Source organism: Diabrotica undecimpunctata, chromosome 2, assembly GCF_040954645.1.
Source record: "Diabrotica undecimpunctata isolate CICGRU chromosome 2, icDiaUnde3, whole genome shotgun sequence".
NCBI classification, from domain to species: domain Eukaryota; kingdom Metazoa; phylum Arthropoda; class Insecta; order Coleoptera; family Chrysomelidae; genus Diabrotica; species Diabrotica undecimpunctata.
Window position 1 is genome coordinate 177,951,441 of NC_092804.1, and position 20,996 is coordinate 177,972,436.

Here is a 20,996-nt window from a genome sequence, read left to right on the forward strand (position 1 = left end):
AAATGAATCGCTACGGCAGATAGTGACCAACCATCTTCTAATTTCTTTACAATTCTTGCTTTTAGTTTTTTGCTAGCATGTGGAGCCATTTTTTGAGTTTGAACAGAATAAGTTATTTGACAAATTTTAAGATTTGGCAGTGATAGTGACAATATGTAACTAATAAGTATTTATCCTTTACTATAGAAAATGTCACACTGAGAGTGCAGTACGGGTAAGATACGGCAATGCTTTTCTTATGGAGAATTAACGCGCAGGGTTGTCGGTTTTCTCCAGCTGTTGATTGCTCATTGTCTCACAGGACCGGCTTGGATAAAATGCATCTGCCGGCAGTACGAGTAAAATATTTTATATCATGTATACGTATACAGTAGAATAAAAAGGCATTGATGAGTTATTGACAACAAAAACTATGAATTTTGCATATAAAACGTCAACATGAGATATTCAATTGAATCATATTCATAAGAGTAACATTTGAACACCTCTTTACAAGAACAACATATAATAACTGTAGTTTTAATGTTTAACATAAAATAGAAAAAACCTACATAATTTCTAGGAAAGAATTTGGAAACTTGGAAATGATATTATTTATAGATATTATATATAATATTCAAATTTCCAATTCTTCCATAGAAATTAGATTTTTTCTATTGTATGTAAAATATTAAAAATAAAGTTATATTGTTTCTATAAATAGGTGTTCATTTCTTTTATAAAACTTCTGCTACAAATTACCATCATTAACATAATCACCTAAATATGGCCATAAACTTGTTTCTCATAATTAGTATTTGATAAACTCCAAGCTTTCCCTATTTCACCCCCTACCCATCCTAAGGATGGGTAGGGGGTGAAAGTGCTTTTGGAAAACGAAACTACACTTCAAAATTTAGTCCGAGTTTCAACAGAGAGCATGGAGTCCCATAAGTTTAAATCCGGTGAATTATTTAACGGTTGCGCTAAACTCGTAGTGTTAAATGTGTTGTGTTTTTTACAAAATACGGAAAAACTTAATGTAAGTGCTGCTGTAAGACGTACTTCGTTGATGACTGGTGTTAGCGAAAGAAGCATTTACAATTTCAAAAAAGAAAAAGAACACAGTGGAACGTTGAAATCGCCAAAAAAAAAACGTAAAAAACGAGTGTGTCAATCAAATTCTAGAATATTCACATATGACGAGGGTGTAAGAAGTATTCTACGGAGAATTGTTCATTGTGAATTTTTCATGAAAAATTTGCCGCCATTCTTAAAGCATATACATAACTTCATACAAGGTAATGAGAATATACAGCCGTTGTCTCTTTCTACTTTATACAGACTTCTGAAAGATATTGGATTTGTTTATAAGAAACGTGGCCGAAGAAGCATCATGGTGGAGCGATAGGATATTATTCATTGGCGCCATAATTATTTGAGAACTATACGACGTTTGCGAAAAGACCATTGCAATATCATATATTTGGACGAATCGTGGGTTAATGTTGGCCAATCTATAAATTACGAATGGTGCGATACTACGATACAAAACAGTCGTGATGTTTTTCTCAAAGGTTTAAGTACTGGCTTAAAAGCACCTACTAAACGAGGTCCACGATATGTTTTATTGCATGCAGGTTTTTCAGGAGGTTTCCTTCCTGGCACACAGCGTGTTTTTCTGGCAAAGAAAAATGATGGCGACTATCACGATGAAATGGATGCCGCATATTTTGAGTCGTGGTTTAAGGAGACATTAATATCAAATTTACCAAATAATGGTCGCAGGAATGTCATTGTAATGGACAATGCATCGTACCACTCCCGTAAAGAGAGATTCCTAACAATTCCTGGAATAAAGCTGCAATCAAGGAATGGCTAGTGGAAAAAGACATTTTTTTCGAGGAGTGTTATTTGAAATCCGAGCTATTAGAAGCAACGCGTGCTTTTAAAGATCAATACGATAAGTATCATCTTGATGAGTATGCTTCACAACATAATGTTTATATTTTAAGGCTTCCTCCATATCACTGCGAATTGAATCCTATAGAAATGGTGTGGAACCAAGTTAAGCGATATGTAGGTACCTGTTTGCTGAAAACTACCAGGTTGCTATGCCAAGGAACTAGGTAAACTTATGTTGTGTGTAAAAAATGCGAGACTGCATTATGTTTTAACAAGGACAAAAACTGCACTTCAGATTTCTACAAAAAAAAAAATTCATAGTAGGTGTTAAAATTTCGCAGTGATTCAAGTGCGCAACTTGTTTTTTTAATAACATCGCCGGGATTAAAAAATGTGCAAAGCTTTTTCGATATTCTCGTTCCTGACAATTTTTCACATATTTACAAAAGAAAAAGTTTTTCTTGGATATTGGGCTGGGTGCACGGAAATCGAGTTACCAGAGGTTCCACCCGGTATATTTATAGCTATCAAGAAATGTAATTTAAAATACATTTGTTAGTTTAATAAAGTATACAGTTTTATAATAAAATTCTCGCTAAAAACTTTTTTCTTTTTATTCAAACTCATGCCTCTTATTTGGCTACTTGAAGGCAATTATTTTATCAATATATTATTTTATAATAAATAACAGAGCCCGGCGTAGAGATCTGGGTACGGTTCTGTGACTACCACTTGGACCTATTTGTATCGCCAAGCATAAGGCGTGAAATCCGGCAATTGTGCATTCCTATATTAGCCGTACTGCACTCTCGGTGTGACATTTTCTATAGTCTATTAACTGTTTCTATGCGAAGGAATATACCACATTTTATTATTGTTTTTATTAAACTCGAGGAATTAATAATTTGATCGCCCACGTTAATCGTGGTTTGTAAAAGTTCGAAACTAAATTGAAAGATCCAACCAGCCCTTTTGGTTGCGTGTTTCTAATCTTCTCTAAGATATAAGGATAGCGATGAATTTTCTTGATTACCGCTTTTAGTGTTTGAATTCAGGCTTGCGTTATAATTGGCAATTTGGGATACAAAAATAAATTCGTCGGACTATAAATAGCGACGTGGTAAAACACTAAAGTGGCTAATTTGGAGTATTGATGTATAAAATAGTATTTCTCAAAAAAGTACGTTTTTTAATACACATATATGCAAATATATATATATATATATATATATATATATATATATATATATATATATGTATATATATATATATATATATATATGTATATATATATATATATATATATATATATATATAATATATATATATATATGTATATATATATATATATATATATATATATATATATATATATAAATATATATGTATAAATTGATGCATGAGACTCCCCCATTTGCACACGCGCAGGGGCATAACAAGAAGCTCAGAAAACAATCATCAAGCATGTTTAAGCAACTCAAATGAACCAGAAAGGAATTTTTATCACCAAATCACAAGAACACTCCTTAAGAGCAGAGATATCCTTATCAAAAACAGGGTAGATAGATTGACAATCTAATCAGAATCGAGCCATGTGGTTGATGAATACAGCGTCGAAAACAGTACTCACTGAAACAGATCTTCAGAAGCTCATCAACAGTAGAACCAGGAACCCGAAAAGAATGAAGTCCCAGACAGGAACTGGTTCAGAAAATAATCTATTAACACCCTTACATCGACGAAACTTAAGATCTGCTGAAGACACCGCTTCTGTCTGTGAGAGTGTGCGGAGAACTCGAGGCAGTCGATTTTCAGTCGCTCTCAAGAACTATTTCGACTTTTACAGACCACAATTTGGTGAATTTTACGTCGTGACTTAGATATGCCCCAGAAAAAAATTCAACTGACCCAGAAGCTGAAGATAAATGACTATAGACAACAACGTGTGTTCAATAAATACGCACTGGAGCAGTTGGAAACTGAATAAGTACGTTAGCAAATAGAATTTGGAACGATACGAATCCAGATGAGATCCAAGAATGTCCAATGCATCCAAATAATCAGTCATTGTTTGGTGTGGATTTTGGTCCATCGATCCATATTTCTTTGAGGATGATATTGACAGGCCAGCACCGTCAATGAAGAGCGCTATAGGTCAATGATTACCAACTTATTTTGCCTAAATTGGATGATATGGACACCAACGACATGTGGTTTTTAACAGGAGTCACATAGCTCATGGTCATTCACGTGGAGCTCTGTGCACCGTGATCCTGCGATTTGACCCCATTAGAGTTTTACTTGTGGTGTTTTCTGAAGACAAAAGTTTAAGCGAATAAGCTCGAAAACAACGTAACCCATGTTATTGGTCAAACTCAGCTTGATTTATGCGTCAGATTTATGGAAAATTGAACATTTCAGATGCGCGCACCCAGCGAAACCGCACGACACTTGAATGATGTTATATTCATTGCATAATGGTATCGAGAAGTTTTTCAAAACGAATAAAAGAATTCGATTATATCTTAAGTACACTTCGTTTTTTTTTTTTATTTAAAAATAGGAACCACTTACTTAACGACACTATCTACATTTTTCTTATAACAACTACATTATAAAAATCATTCACTCAAATAGATTCATAGATACTGAGTTTTATAGAAAAAAACCCACCTACTAACATCGAGAGTTGTAAGTGATACACGGGTGAAATAATACATTTCAAAGGGTATTGTTTTATCTTGACAGTATTGGTAAATAAGTTTGTAATGCATGCTGCTTGTTGTCTGATATTGTTTATATTTCGTGCTTAGTTATAATTCCCTTAACATTAAAATCATCGCTTAAACTGCATCGGATATATTATGTAGTTGCAGAGTGAAGTAAAATAAACAAAGAAAAAATCTGTTTCACCTGGTAAATTACTAATTTCAATCATGAATGTATTGCCTATATGAGTCCATTTCAAATAGGTAAGAAGAAATAAAATAAGACTTACTCACAATCAATTTAATTTTACCACCAAAACGACCGGTTTCGCTTACTAAACTTTGCTAAGCATCTTCAGGTCTAACGGTACCAGGTAAATTAAATGCTGAAATTACAAAGCCCATATTAGGGTGCTGTCTTATAAAGATAACAATTACAGTAATTATGCCAATATTACATGTCTGTGATTATTAATATGAATAAAAATTGATGAAGCAGACAAAGCAAAAACCCACAAATTGGTATAAGAATCTATTGAGTTAAAATAAATTAGTAAATAACCAAAATACTACTTACATGCCTGTACAAGAATTATTAATTAATGATTCGAAAAACATAGTTAAACTATCTTGGATTGCTGGTGATGGGTAATAATCGGTTTTATTTTAACTGTTTTGAAATTTAAGGGGAAGTTCTTGAGAGGAGAGATATCAACAAATGAAATAGGAAGTAGGTATTATGTAATTGTTTTCTATAGATAATAAGAAATAGATAGAAGAATAGAAGAATAATAGATAATAGAAATATATTCTATAGATATATTTTAGAAATGTGTGTTAATTTATTGAATTGTTTTATAAAAGGACAGTTGTATGACAATGAATGAAGTCAGATGTATAATTTTGTGGGTGTGCAATTGCTTTAACTTGTAATTATCAAATTTTTGATAAATTAAATTTGGTTTCTGTTTTGGTAGAAAATTGTGATGTCAAATATATTAAAAATCTTCTTAGAGTGCCATATCCCTACGGAACGTCGGCGACTACCATGCTTATAATATTTTTATACTGATCTCGGTCTTGCGCTACGTGTAGCAATTGGTCCGCTGTCAAACCTGTCCACTGCCGCAAATTCCTCAACCAAGAGAGTTTCTTCCGTCCTATCCATTTCTTTCCTTCGATTTTACCGTTGAGAATTAGCCGAAGGAACTCATATCTTGGTCCTCTGATTATATGTCCAAGATATTCTAGTTTACCCCTCTTAATAATATTTAATAGAGTTCGTTGATGTCCCATTCTTCGAAGAACTTCTTCGTTTCTGGTTCTGCTAGTCCATGGAATTTTTAGTATCCTTCGATACAACCACATCTCAAACGCCTCGATTTTATTCATGATATCGGCGTTTAAAGTCCAAGTTTCACATCCATACAAAAGTACAGACCACACGTAACATCTTGTAAACTTTTCACGGATTTCCAAATTTAATGAGTTATTGGATAATAGAGGCTTGAATTTTTGAAATGAGTTTCTTGCCTGTTCAATTCTACATCGAATTTCGAAGGAAGGATCTAGATTTTGGGTAATCCAACATCCAAGGTATTAAAAATATTAAAATTAAAACAATTAAGGACAATCAAAGACACTAAGGGACAAACAGAACACAATCAAAAAGACAAAACAGACATTAAATTTAAAGAGGGGGCACTTATTGGTACTACATCACTTATTAGAAGAGGAACTGGTAAAAAAGCTAGTTTTTTTGTTGTCTACTAGATTTTTAAAAGGTAAATTTGACAAGATATTGTAGGTTAAAGTGTGACAGTTATTCTTCTATTACTTTGTATTGTAACTAAAGTTAACTAGTTTTGAAGCAAATAGAAAACTGAAATAGTAATTAAATATTTAAATGTAAAGTTGTGAGCTGAGTGAGTAAGTCTTATTTTATTTCTTTTTACCTATTTACTAATTTGAATTTTACATAAACAAATAAGTAATACTCTTGGTTTTGTTATAGGCCGATAACAATAGTTTCTTTGTGTATCTTGATTACCATTCCTTGGTATTTATTCGAATTGTTGTTTCCATTTATGTAAGATCTTTGATATCTCTCCTATAATATTATTTTTTTTTCTCATTATATCTCATTCTTGAAAAATGTTGTACTCCATTTCCCTTCTTTATTCTGCCGTGTTGCTCATCGATAAAACTTCTTAATATCCCTATTATGCAAAAATTCTTAACACTTAAAAAAATTTCTTTGGTTTTCATTGATTGAATTTCCTAAAAATTTGTCGCTTCATTTCTTTTCTTATATATGCATTAAGAGCCAACATTAAACCATTTTTTTTTTAGTTTTTTCCATTTTCCTTTAATACTAATTTTAAGGGATTATCGTGACAGCTTGTTTCCCAATTTTATAGCTTATTCTTCTTTAAATTTCTGTTGTTTTATATATTTTGTCATCAAGTTTATGGAAATCGAAATCGAATATTGTTACTATATGGTAGTGGTCAGTGATCATCATTATCGAAGTTTGGACTGTTAATGTTGACTGAATGAGAAAGCTGGAAGCTTTAGAGATGTGACTATTTAGGAGAATTTTGAAAATACCTTGAACCGATAATATTACAAACAAAATGATGTTGCACAGAATGGGAAGACACAAAGAACTTTTGACCGCCATTAAAAGGAGAAATACAGTATATCTAAGGCACAAACTTAGAAATGATAAATACGAGTTGTTGCAGCTGATTATGAACGGGTAAAATCGAAGAAAAGACGGGTTCTGGAAGATTGCAAATAACCTGGCTGAAAAACATTCGCGACTGGACCGTGTTAAACACACAAACGCTTTTAAGATACGCAGAATAACCAACCTCCATTAGTGGAGTCAGCATTAGAAGAAGAGAAAGAATAATATTCCGTCTTCATCTGGAGTTTTTTATTTCGCATAGTGCTCATTGCGTTTCTTATTTCGTCCTCTTTTATCTGGTATATCTTCAGATCCAACATTTTTTACTATTTTTCGGTATTTTTGGTCTTTACCTGGTGGTGGTTTTGCTTTTGACTCATATAATGTTTGGTAGTAGTTTTCTATCATGGTGGAAATTTTTTGAATTAGTAATGGTGAGTAGTACTGAGTAATTCTTATAGAAGGAAGAAATATAAAGATGTTGGCGAATATTGAGACGAAATGTCACGATTGTGAAAGTTTGTAAGCTTAGTAGGAATAAAGCAGATCATATTGTATTGTTTTCGATTTAGATACCAATTAAAGAAAACAAAACCAAATGGAAAACTCGTATTGCAAGAATTAGAGGAATTTTAAGGTAATCATGAACTGACAAATTTCATAGCTACATTCAATATGGTTCAAGACCAATGAATTTTTAACCTAAAAAAGTTTTGTTACCATTGTTAAACTCATTGATTTAACTGAAGTCACTGACGAATAATTTCTCTCCTCTAAGATAACCTGCTGACTCTTCTTTTCTATTTATATTTTCAAAAAATTTGGAGCTAACAGTGCTCTCCGAATTTTTATATTATTTTATGACGTACCATGTTTTACTTTAGGGTGAGTGGATCTAGAGCTATAGAAACATAAATGCAATTTTCTTGCCATAAAACAAAAATTTCTTAGTTCAGAAAAACAAAATTTGAACATGCCTCATCTTTTCCACACTGGAAAATGCTAACTTGCAGGTGAGAAGTTTATACGATCGGATACTGGCAAATCTTTTAAATGCCAACTTTGTGTGCTTTTATCTTATAAATCTTTTTTATTTTTGATTTCAAAAAAAATTTGGGTATATCATTTCTACTTTTAATTTGGTATTTGATATTTGTTCTTGTCTTGTATATTAGATAGCGTAGAACAGATTTTCCATCAATACACATTAACGTTTTCCACGTCAGTGCCTAAAACAATTACGATCTTCACAAAATCGATAAGGAAAAATACCCCGCAATTACAAAGGTCAAACACCGAATAATCTCCATGTTAATTGAGCCAGTTCATCGTTCCTCTTTGGACTTGTTTGGAAGTCAATAGTGGCAATAGATACTTCCGGCTAAGAAATATTTCTGCGGGAGTATTTGGAACAAATAATATAAAACAGAGCGTTATTGGGTTCACTGATCCCAGTTTGAACCGTCTACTAAATTTAGTAATAATTTTTTGCTACGTTGGTTAAATTTGGACCGATTGAAAGTGGCTGGAAATTACTACACAACCAAGCACACGTGCTCATATCCAATATTAATCCTAACTTAAAAAAAAACAATATTCACAATCCAAATTAAATATTTGTTAAATATTGATGTAAAAGTCCTTTGATATTACTCCACTTTCATAGATGATTTTAAAGAGATTTGTTAGTAGTTTTATGTTATCATGTACTAGTTTTATTACATGTGTTTTACCACGCATGTTTTATCTCTATATCTAGAATTAGACGTCCTAAATTTCCCACGTCGATATCTGTTGCAGTTAAGGTCTGTCATCCGTGAAGGATTTTCCGATAAATTTCTCCCATACTTGCATTTGTCGCTTCTTATTATTTTTCTTCATTTGTTGTCAGCTAGAATGAGTATATTTTATTTTTTGTTATTGTAGGAGGTTTCTTTTAATTTTTTGTAGAGATTAAAAGTATCATGCTTATTGTCTAGGTTTTCTATTTAGTTACACTTTTCATTTTTCCACTTTTCTTTTGGTTCTTTGATTTTAGAGTTTAAGGTTCTTTGGAATTCTTTATATAGATGATTATTTTGAATTATTTTTGTGTTTTCTTCCCTCTTCCATGAGTTCCATAATATTTTCAGTCCTCCATTTTTCTGATTCTTATTTTTTGTATTCTTAAGTTCTTCTCTTTGTACTCTAAATATACCTAGTATTTTTATGGTTTGCCATGTATTTTTTATGACATCATCTCCTGTTACGAATATGTTTTTCTGGTCTTCATTAAGTTTGGTTGCTAATTTTTCTGTATTATTTCGATCTCGCAGTTTTTTGGGCTACTTCGTCGTTTTGTTTTTAAGTTTTAGTCTGAGATTTATTGAGGGATTGTGATCTGCCTCTACCCGTGCCTAAGTAGGTTTATGCACTCTGTAGACTTGATTTAAATCTGTGATTAATCAAAGCAAAATTAATTTGATTCCTTCAATGGTTTGATTATTGTCTTGTGGTGGTTTCCGTGTATAGATTCGCCTGGAAGGTATTTTAAACTGGGTTTTTGATATCACATGTTCTTCTTTTTGGCAGAATTGTATAAGGCGATCTCCCCTATCGCTACGTGTATCTAGTCCGTATCCCCCAGTGATATCAGCTACTTTTTCTTTGTTTATTTTTGCATTAATGTTGCCCAGTATAATGGTGTTCTTGAGGATTTTTGTGATATCCATTATTCCTGTATAAAATTCTTCTACCTCATTCTCTTCTGATGTCTGCTGTGGGTGCAATGATTCTACTTTTATTAGATTGAGTATAGTGTTTTTTTAATTAAGTTGTAGTAACGCTACCCTTTCGGAGTACCTAAGGGGTGTTCTTCTTGTTAATGTTCTTTTGTATGACAAGTGTAACACCATACTGTTGAGGATAGTTATTTTCTCATCCAGACAAGTATATATCATGGTGTGAGGACTTCGGGTAGTAAATAATAGTCGGACATAGAATTCGTTTTTGTCAAGACATTTATTTTGGTCTAAACAAACAAAATTATTTCGTTATTTTAAATTTGCATAAATTCTACATGTATATATTCGGCTTTCGTAGACCTTAGAAGGTTAGTGTGATGATATTTGATCCGTGAATAATAAACCAGAAGAAACTGGGTGGCTATTCAACGCATGTAGTCGCCAGGTAGAACAGAGAACTATCGATTTCGTTCAACACATCAAATCGACAGAATAGAAGACGTTCAGCTCACCTGTTTTGGTAGGTAGGTAGGTATTCTTCATTTAACACACCAAGAATACCCCTAATCAAGTAAGCAAGCAATTAAATTAAACCCAGCCTGAGAGAAATGTTCACCCCTAAGAATTACGTTCGGGTGTAACAATTCATTGGAGCGAGGTGTGTTAACTCGAGTAAAAACAGGAGTCACCCCACCGCACTAAAATGCTCCAGACCATCCCTTTCCCCCCTATAGCATTCTGATCCGCGATAGGGGCACAACTATCAGCCAAATGCTATTCATGTGGGAGTCCTGGGCAATAGAACTCCAACATGGTTTTCTAACCGAATTAAAAACTCAGGACAGCGCATTGTCGCTATAATACTGTTATCTTACTGTGGCTTTTTCGCGAACTAAAATTGCTTACTTGGGCATCAAGTCTCCGCTCTGAGCTGGGCTCAGTTCGGCGACTTGGTGTTCATTGGATGGGCCCTACGTGCCCGGGTTTTTAATGGTTTTTATTATTTTTTTGTGGCTTGCGCCGGTTTTTGTTAGTAGTTTTTTTATTTTTTTGGTGGCCGAAGCCGTTTTTTGTGCGTTTTTTGGATTTTTTTTTTGTAGGATGCCTGAAACATAAAATCAGAATTAGTGCATATTAGTATAACAATTATCTACTTAAAATAACTGGGTCCACGCTGTACGTTGCGATAACGAACTATCTTCTTGGTGCGTTGTTTTTGTTGTTTTTTGTAGTGTTTTCTCTCTGGTGTTTTGTTTTCTTTCTGGTGTAATTACTGATTTTCTCTCTAGTACGTTTGGTTTTATTCTACTATTTGTTGTTTGAGTCTCTTGTGCTTCCATCTATGGAAAGCGTCGTACCTCATGATCTCTCGTAATATGTGACTAAAATGGTTCTGTATCTCCGCGAACCTTGTCCTTGCTTTTTCCTTCATTATATCAGGCACTCTAATTTGTTGTAATTCTCTGAAGAAGAATCTTTCTGCAACGTATCTCGGTACGTTGACTGCTTCTCTTAGACTGCTGTTATGTGCCGCTTGTATTTTCTTTTTTGTTGTGTTACATATGTGTCCCCATGCGAAAGATGCATATGTTAGTATAGGAAGAATAGTTATACTATTTATTAATCTTATTTTGGTTTTTATTCTGAGTTTGCTTTTTCTTCCTGCTAGGCCTCTTATTGATGCTCTTGCCATGTTGGATTTTTGTATTGTAGCGTCTACTTGTTTACTAAACGTTAAGCCTTTATCCATGATTACTCCGAGGTATTTTGCTTCGCTTTTCCACTCGATGGGATTGTCTTGCACAGTCACCTGTTCTTCTGGTTGTTGGTGCCTCTTTTTGAAAAGTACAGCCTGTGATTTTTCGGAGTTTATAGCGATTTTCCATTTTAAACTCCATTCTTCTATGCCCCTAATTGATTTCTGCTCGGTCTTTTATACAACCAGTGAAGGTATAAAAACATGTTCTGTTAAATACATTGGCGTACTCTAGACAATGAGTATATTAACGTCATATTAGTCATTCTTCTTCTTCCTTTGCCCTATCCGTTTCGGACGTTGGGTATTAACAAGGCTATTTTGACTTTGTTTACGGCACCTCTGAACAGTTCGGTCGATGTTAGTCCGAACCATTGTCGCAGGTTATGCATCCATGAGTGTCGTCTTCTTCCCGGTCCCCTCCTACTGTCGATTCTTCCTTGGACTATTAACTGTAGCAGCCGGTACTTAGTATGCCTCATGACATGTCCGAAGTACTCAAGCTTCCCTTTCTTTACGGTGAGTATTAGTCATTAACATTATTAATTTTAGAGATAACATTAGAGAGATAAGACATGATATATCTTAAACGAATGATCGTGAGACAAAAATATTGAGTGGCCTGTGTATAGATGGTATCTGAAGAGGATCCTGAGGGGAATATAAAGCGTCATCTGTGAAAATAATATCTGAAGAAGAAAATAAAAAACAAATGCATATTACAGCGTTAAGACACGATATATTTCATAAAAGTCAGAAGACGGACCAGCAACACATCTCGCATTATCACAACAAAAGAACTCCCAGATTAATCCTTATAACAAAGCCCAGAACGTTAACATAATGGTAAACCAGAACTTAGATGCAAGAATAGGATTAAAGGGCGAACAAGATTTTAGAAGGTGGAGGTTCTATATTGGGGGCTTTTTGAGAAATGCTTTTCCATTAATATTTAGAATGGGTACTGACGTTGGTAATTGAAATATCAATCAACTACTGAAACTTTTTAAGCAAGAAATAATTTTTCTCTGTAATTTCCCGAGTAGTAGTATTTTGGGCCCATAAGTCGAGTTACATATTAAACAATTCAGTATTTCGGTATAAATAATTTAACACATTATTTAATGCTTATATATTGCTTTATATTTTTATATATGTATATAGTGTCACGATTATTAAAGCCATGCATTTGCTGCATAAGCAATATGATGATTTGAATAATCCACTTAACATTCGATTCAGAATAAAAGTAGACTTCGTCAGATTAGGATCTGTTTTAACATTGAAAAGAACTTGCACATGCTTCCACATAATACATTTCCGCCTTATTACGCTGTATTTCGACTTATGATATAAAACTTAAATCCTAAATGTGAATATTCCTAGTTATTTACCTATTATTATTCTCGTAAACAAAATATTTTTCCACCTTGGTGCTTGCTGTTTGGTTTCAATTACAAATAACACTTAAATCCCAAAATTATGTACAACCGAAACTTTTAAAAATGACTTTTTAACTAAGCTTCTTAAAAACTGTTTTAGTATGAAATTTAATACTTTCGGAAGAAAATTTCATTAAAATTAATCTTTGAGATGATGGATCGATGCTGTGTTGGTGGGTATCTCATTAATTTTATGAAAATACCGGCAAAACAACAAAATCAACAAAACAGTTAAGATTTAAATTCAGGGGGAAGACGTTTCATTAAAGGGGATGATGACTGACGGATAAATCTGTTTATGAGTACATGCTGGGTGTTGGTATATTGACCAACAACGGTCTATTCAGAAAGTTCAACTTAATTAATAAATTTGATAAAATTCTCTAGGTTAAGGATTTGGAAAATAAAGAAATATATATTATATAATAGTCTCCCGTTTTATACCGCTTCGCGGCTTTGGGAGTATAGCAGGGTAGTCTGCTATATCTAGGGCCTACGGTATACAAGGAAGGTAACATGGCCAGTGCTACGCTTCACCCGCCTATTATTACCCCTGGTTTTACCCAAATCCGAATTTTCAGACATTTCAATCGAACCTTTTAAAAATTCGGAGACAATCCTATCCTACAACGGAAATGATTTTGAAGAACCCGTAGTAGATAGAACACGAATAATTAAAGAACAACTAAGAATTGATCATCTAAATTGCGAAGAACAAGAACTAATTCTAGATATATGTACTGAATATGCAGATATATTTTATGTCGAAGGCGACAAACTGACCTTCACAAACGAAATCAAGCACAAAATCGAAACAAACAACGCTAAACCTGTCTTCACTAAATCCTATAGATATCCTCAAATACATAAGGAAGAGGTAAAGACGCAAATTAATAAAATGTTAGAAGAAGGAATAATCCAGAAAATTGTCTCGCCCTGGTCGAGTCCAGTCTGGGCCGTACCGAAGAAATTAGATGCGTCAGGAAAACAAAAATGGCGAGTTGTTATTGATTATCGAAAACTCAACGAACTCACAGTACAAGACCGTTATCCTCTACCACAAATATCAGAACTATTGGACCAACTAGGAAGATGCCAATACTTCACAACACTAGATTTAGCGTCTGGATTTCACCAGATTGACGGTAGGATTCGAACTCCGGACCACCGGCGTGCGAGGCAAGCATCCTACCGCTTGCGCTACGCAGGCCCTTAAAAAAAATAAAGAAATTTCTATAATAAAATCTCAACTTTATTACAGTACCTTTAGTCGTTTATTACAAAATTCGTACGTCGTTGTTTATTGCTATTAAATGGTACTTCTTAAATACTGTTTCTATACATATCCCACAATTCGCTAAATATTTTGTTTAGGTAAAAACGTTATAATAATTAATTCCAACTATGAGCAAGTAAGTCAAAAAAATCATTTTTGTTACAGGCAATACCCAGCATTTGATGGAGCCATTTAAAAACACGAAGTATTCTATAGGAAATATAGCGACAGCATTTTATACAGGCCTATGGGCGTACGACGGATGGAACAACCTCAATTACGTCACAGAAGAAATAAAAAATCCCTCCAGGTATATATTTATACTTTAGAACTTCTATATTTATAATATTGTTATGATACATAATTGTCCTAATCTTCCAACATGACTTCCAACAAAACCTAGAAGAAGCTCTTTCTTTGGATCAAGTAGATAGTGACCCCGTAACCAATTCAAGACCGAGAGAGGTGTTAGACAAGGATGAGTGTTGTCACGTGACTTATTCAACATTTATGGTGAACATGGGCCGGTGGAGCAATAGTGGCTGGTAGGAAAATCTCCAATTTAAGATTTGCTGATGACACTACACTTATAGCAGCAAATGAGCAAGAAATGTTGAATCTCCTGCGAAGAGTTGGGTACGAAAGCAATAAAGTTGGTCTGAAAATAAATAAAGCTAAGACAAAAAATGGTTGACGGATTCCATACTATTCAACTGACTGACATGTTACAGGAATATCAAATAGGAGACCAAATTAAGAATTCAGCTGGAAGCTTATTTTGCGAAGCTCTTAGAGCAGCTGAAGATAGAGACCAATGAAGAAAAATTGTTAGGAATATTGGAAGAAATCACGATCCTCAGTAATGGGAAAACGACAACAGAGAGATAATTGCCCTAATGCTTGGTTTATAGCCATGTCTATGCTAGTAGCACTTGTAGCAATATCCTCGCATTTCGCATATGTTTTCTCCACAGTGGCTCCCAGGATTCTCTGCCCTTCTTTGGAAGGGGTAGGTGAGAGCTGAGAGGGCCTATATTTTGGTACCAAATAATAATAATAATAATAATAATACTTTATTTCCTTTTTGACAAATACAATTTGTATAGGATCAGTCACAGTTTAGAAAACAAAATTAGTAAATATTATAAATGTAAATCTAAAATTACGTTAAACCTAACATTACAAGACAAACACAAATAGAAAATGTAAAATTACTAGTATATACTTAAAATAATGTCAACTACTAAAATATTCATCAACAGAACAAAACGTATTCTGCAATAAAAAATCTTTTAAAGTTAATTTAAATATTTTCATATTCTTACATTTTTTTATTGGCTAGGGTAACTTATTATATATTCTTTGACTTATTATTTAGACGGCACAGTAAAAAGTTTATATCTAGTAAAATAACTCTTACAGCTAGTTATTCGAGAAATACCAGCAATACAACGGACTATTCTCTTTTGAAATAGAAAGACTTCACTGAATTTACAAGATGTACCCCAAAATACTATGCCATACAGCAAACGAGACTCCACCTAAGCATAATACAGCATAATTAGCTGTTTTTCACTTAGTATATCTTTGAGGTTTCGAAGTAGGTAGCATGCTGAGTTTGTTTTGAAAATAATATCATCACATTGCCTTTTCCAATTGAGACATTCATCAACATACAAACCCAAAAACTTTAGGCATTGAACTTTTTCAATTTGTTTAGAATATATTGATCGTTCGATATCTAACAGATGTTTATATATAGGCCCAACCTAAATTTGCAGATGGACATTGGCCCACGAGAGAGCTGGGGCCTTGGAGTTGTTTTATTTACAGGGGCTTTGAGGGGTACATCAGTTCTGAGGCTCTGATAGGGCCTCTATGTAGCAGCTATGGAGGTCCTAGCAGACCTCCTTTTCTATACATATTTAGAAGGTAGGTAAGAGGTGGGATATATATTTTGGTACCAAAAATAGGCTCAAAGTACATTTTTAGATGGACATTTTCTCACGATAAGAATGAGGCAGAAGAGAGAACATATAATCCAGGTTGAATATACCTCTATATTCCAGTCAGTTTTATAAAAGATTGCATTGGGTATGGGAACTTACTATGGGGACTTTTAAACTTAAGCGGATCAATATTACACAGAGATTCAAGTAGCTGTGTTGGTCCTCAGGAGCTAAGGTCGTCTGTAGGCTGGTGTAAGAATGCCGTGAAGAACTTGATAAACTGGTGGATAATAATAATGTTATACTGGTATGAGTGAAAGGCCATCAAAGATTACACAGCAACAGAAGAATTGATTAACAGGTTAAAAGATGATCAGTTACAAAATACTCGATCCAGAGCTGGTATTAGGAATCACAAAAAGGACTATCTACGATGGAACAAGAGTCTAAATCTGAACAAATATATCTCTCAACTAGGAAATGATACTAGTCCAAGCACATGGCAGAATATGTATTAGACGAATACGTGCTAATAAAGTTTAAGTAGCGAGAAAAACAAACAGATATCACGTCAGAATTAAAACAGGCTTCCTTACTGGATAATAATAAGGATGTTTTATGAAAACATCCTTACTCAACCTCACAAAAAGCAAACTTTGTGGCATAAAACCTGAAACAGGCGGCATACACTTTTCGAACAGTAGTGATTCCAAAAATATATTGTACTCATCCTCTAGACATGTAAAAGCTAGTACAGAGTTCCATGTTTCTGGAATGGGTATTATGAATAAATGGAAGTTGTACAATGAATGACTATTTTATTACAGACAGCTTTCAAAAAGAAGAAAAATATTTGCTTTCTTATAGTTCTTTGTCTTCTTTTTCTCTAGATTCTTGGAGACTGTAATCTTGTAGACTGTAGACTGTATTCCCGTAGTCTTCTTCTTGTTTTGATAAAACTGTAATTTTACTTTGACTAGATGATCATCACGAAAATTATGGATTAAATGTCTAAGCTTATTTACAATAAGTTTTTAAGTTTAGTAAATATTGTTTATGCATGAGGCGAATAGACAATTTGGATCTATTTTCTTTCTTTTCGTACTATTTTCTATTGCACAAATAAAAAAGAAAGGAGATAGTATTAATAAGGTTACTAATCATTTACCTTTATCATCTTCTTGTGATGCAACTGAATTAATGTGAAAATTTTACGATTTCGGTACGTCCTAAAAACTACTTTTTTTTTTAATTTCCTCCAAATATTTTCTTCTTTCTAGGAACCTGCCTCGTAGTATAATGATTGGCATTCCATTGGTGACCATCTGCTACGCCCTAATAAACATTTCTTACCTAACAGTGATGTCACCCATGGAGATGATGACCAGTGAGGCTGTCGCGGTTACATTTGGCAACCGTGTACTAGGTATGTAGTAAATATACAGATTTTATTTGTAGTTAACCCTTAACTAATGGCTTTACAAAATTTTACATTATTAGTCGCTTGTATATAATAAGACCCATCGTATTTAAATGCAATAACGACAAAATTCAGTCGCTGCCATTACAGTCTGTGGCTCAAAATTTTGCCCAAAATTTATCATCATTAAAAAAAACTACTTAAGATTGTGAGTATTGCCTCATTTCCCATATACTAGCATAAAATCTTATTTATATTAGCTTTGCAAATAAAGCTATTACATGCATTACATTTAACAGTTTGTTTAGTGTCCTTATGTCATAGGTACTTTCTACATCTCCCACGGAATGATCCAGACACATTAGATTGAATCAGAAACTCTTCCGATATATTTTGCAGCAGTCGAGTTCTCTTACGTAATTTTTTTGATCAAATATCTACCCTTGTTGCAGATCTTTTCATCTATTTTGTCATCGTGGTGCATCCATGAAATCTAACCGACACTTTGATTTTTTTGGCACATAGGAAACCTATTTAGGAAATATTTCTATATTTTCTAATAAATAGAGACATATTTCTTTCGTAAAATCAAAACGCTTTTTTGCCTTTCTTTTATGTGCCAAGAATTACTTGAGAATCTTCTTTTTATTTTTTTCAATATTTTTCTTATAAGTTAGGAACATTGGTCCTTCAAGCCAGACAGCAGTAGGGCATAATATATATTAGAGCTTCGAAGGAGACAACCCGTATTAGTGACCTAAAAGCTAGTACCCAATTCTGTACACGATAGCCAATCACAATCGAATTTAATATTTGTAGCTTAGTTAACTCATTAGTTATTGCTTTATCCCTCGCTTGTATAATTGACTGTGTATTAGTTTTCTGTGACCGAATGAGAAGAACAATGAAGCGACCATTGTCAACTTATAATTGATAAGGTAGTTGCTACCTAAAGACCCTTATAGAGACTAAGTCTCATGACCTGAAACTCCAGAGGTAGTGCTACCTAAAGACTCTTGTCGAGACTATGTCTCAGAGCCAGCAACTAAAGTTTGGGTGTCTTACGTTGCCATAACGTGAAATTTGTAACATTCTATAAAATATTAACAGTAAAAATGTAATTTGTAAATGTAAAAACTAATTCGACAATATTTAAAGAGATATTACCCGCATATTTAGTTGCTTTACACATGTATACTTAATAACAGCACTAATGATGGACTTATTATTCCGAAAACGTTCTGTGATGTAGCCCGAAAGGGTTCTTCCAAATAAATATGTTATTTAATGGATCCTTGTTTTCTATAGGTATCATGGCATGGTTGATGCCTCTGTCAGTAACAGTGTCGACTTTTGGCTCGGCTAACGGAACTTTATTCGCTGCAGGCCGGCTTTGTTTCGCCGCCAGCCGAGAGGGGCACTTGCTGGACATTTTGTCATACGTGCACATCAGAAGGTACACGCCATCGCCTGGATTAATATTTCATGTAAGTTCTTAAGAGTAATAATATTATCTTATATGTGAAAACGAGTGAATAATGGTATCAGTTACTATTTCTTTTATTTTTTAATGTTAAAAATAATCTAGACTGTTGATAAACTTGATAAAAAGATCAATAAGCATTTTTTCCTAACCTATGCAAAATTTTTAAAAATTAAGATCGCCATAGTGTCACTTAAAGTCTAATGTCGATTAACTCTACTGATAACGTGTTACACAAAAATCACGCAATATTCTGCTTTTAAGTTTCACAGTTCCTGAACTAATTTAAAAGGGTTGGTCCACTTGAATATTCTTACCAAGGAGCTGCATAATCTCGAGGCTGCTATTATGTATCAACTGTTCTTCACGACTAGTGGCAAATTTGGATTTGATCCTTTCAACAGTTTTTACATTTATGGCTCTGAATCTTATAAATATACTAAAACGCTAAGCCCTTTTCTTATCCACCACTTTACTCAAAAACCATATTAGATAATTAAAATATTTTTTCGGAATATTATTAGTATTACGTATGAGACTGTCAAGATATAGTTTTGGTACAAAAATTCACTTCCGGTTTTGAGATGACCGGAAGTTAAAATTTACTTTAAGTTTTAGACCCCACAATGTATATATGGATCGAAAGGTCTCGTCGAGACGAATCTAAATATGTACTTCCGGTTGCTATCCGACACCGGAAGTGACCCGAAACGCGCATAAAACGTCAAGATAGAGCAAATCTGACACCGGATTCGTGATCAGCATGCAAAATTAACTGCTAAATGATATCCATGTCGACATTTGATGAACTAAAAATTGCATTCCGGTTTTGAGGTCGACTTCCGGTTTCATTTTTATTAGTCAAATCAATATGAATGTTATGTATATTCTTGCTTATATTGTTTGTATTGATCTCTTAATTTTTCTCGCAAAATAAAAATTTCATTTAAAAAACTCGATGTCGAGTTGGTCCGCTAGTATTTCTTACGACAGCACTAAGGTACATCGGTAATGATTCGTAATACTTTGTTCTGGAATCGTCAAATAACTTCAATGTTACTTTTACTGGCACAGCCTTAAATCTGATTACCAAGCATCCAGAAGGGTTTCAATATCTTTTGCTAGAGGAGCAGTTTGTTTTTTGTAGACAATTTGAAGTTGTTTCTAGCATCTTAAATATCTTTTTGCATTTTGTACCAAGCTCATTAGGTTTCTTTTTTATGTGAGCTTTCCAGTGAAGGATAGCGTCGAGCATCCATCCTAGATACATTGCTTTATTGTCAAATAGAATCTGAATATTACTTATTTTTGTGTGGATGTGTTGTGATTTTTTATTAGTAAATTTTACATGGACCGATTTAACTTTCGTTGAACTTTATACACCATCTTTTGGTCCAGGTGTGAATCTGGTCTATGGATATTTGCAATTGCCTGTTAGCTTCTCCGTAATCTTTTAATAAAAGTAAAACCACAAGGGCGTTAGGGCGTTAAAATATATTACAGCTGGTCAAATGAAGAGAACGAATAAAGGGCAATCAAAATAAACATTGGTTCTTCGAGCAAACAAAGTGTAGGAAAAACAAACAGCAGTTGGAAGAGTTTCCAGAAAAAGATACAAAGCATCGAATTTCCACCAAGCAACATCCTCAAAGTCTACTTTTCC

General features: G+C 33.7%; 1 protein-coding gene across 2 annotated transcripts in view; it reads left to right on the forward strand.

Moving 5' to 3' along the window:
- The window catches only part of sbm (L-type amino acid transporter sobremesa), a 212,956-nt gene that overhangs the window by 178,169 nt on the left and 13,791 nt on the right, over positions 1-20,996 (forward strand). For both annotated transcript variants that reach the window (XM_072524115.1, XM_072524114.1), the window contains exons 6-8: positions 14,647-14,791; positions 17,711-17,856; positions 19,159-19,337. In XM_072524115.1, the coding sequence (XP_072380216.1) occupies positions 14,647-14,791; positions 17,711-17,856; positions 19,159-19,337 (470 nt within the window). The remainder of the gene's footprint in view (positions 1-14,646; positions 14,792-17,710; positions 17,857-19,158; positions 19,338-20,996) is intronic.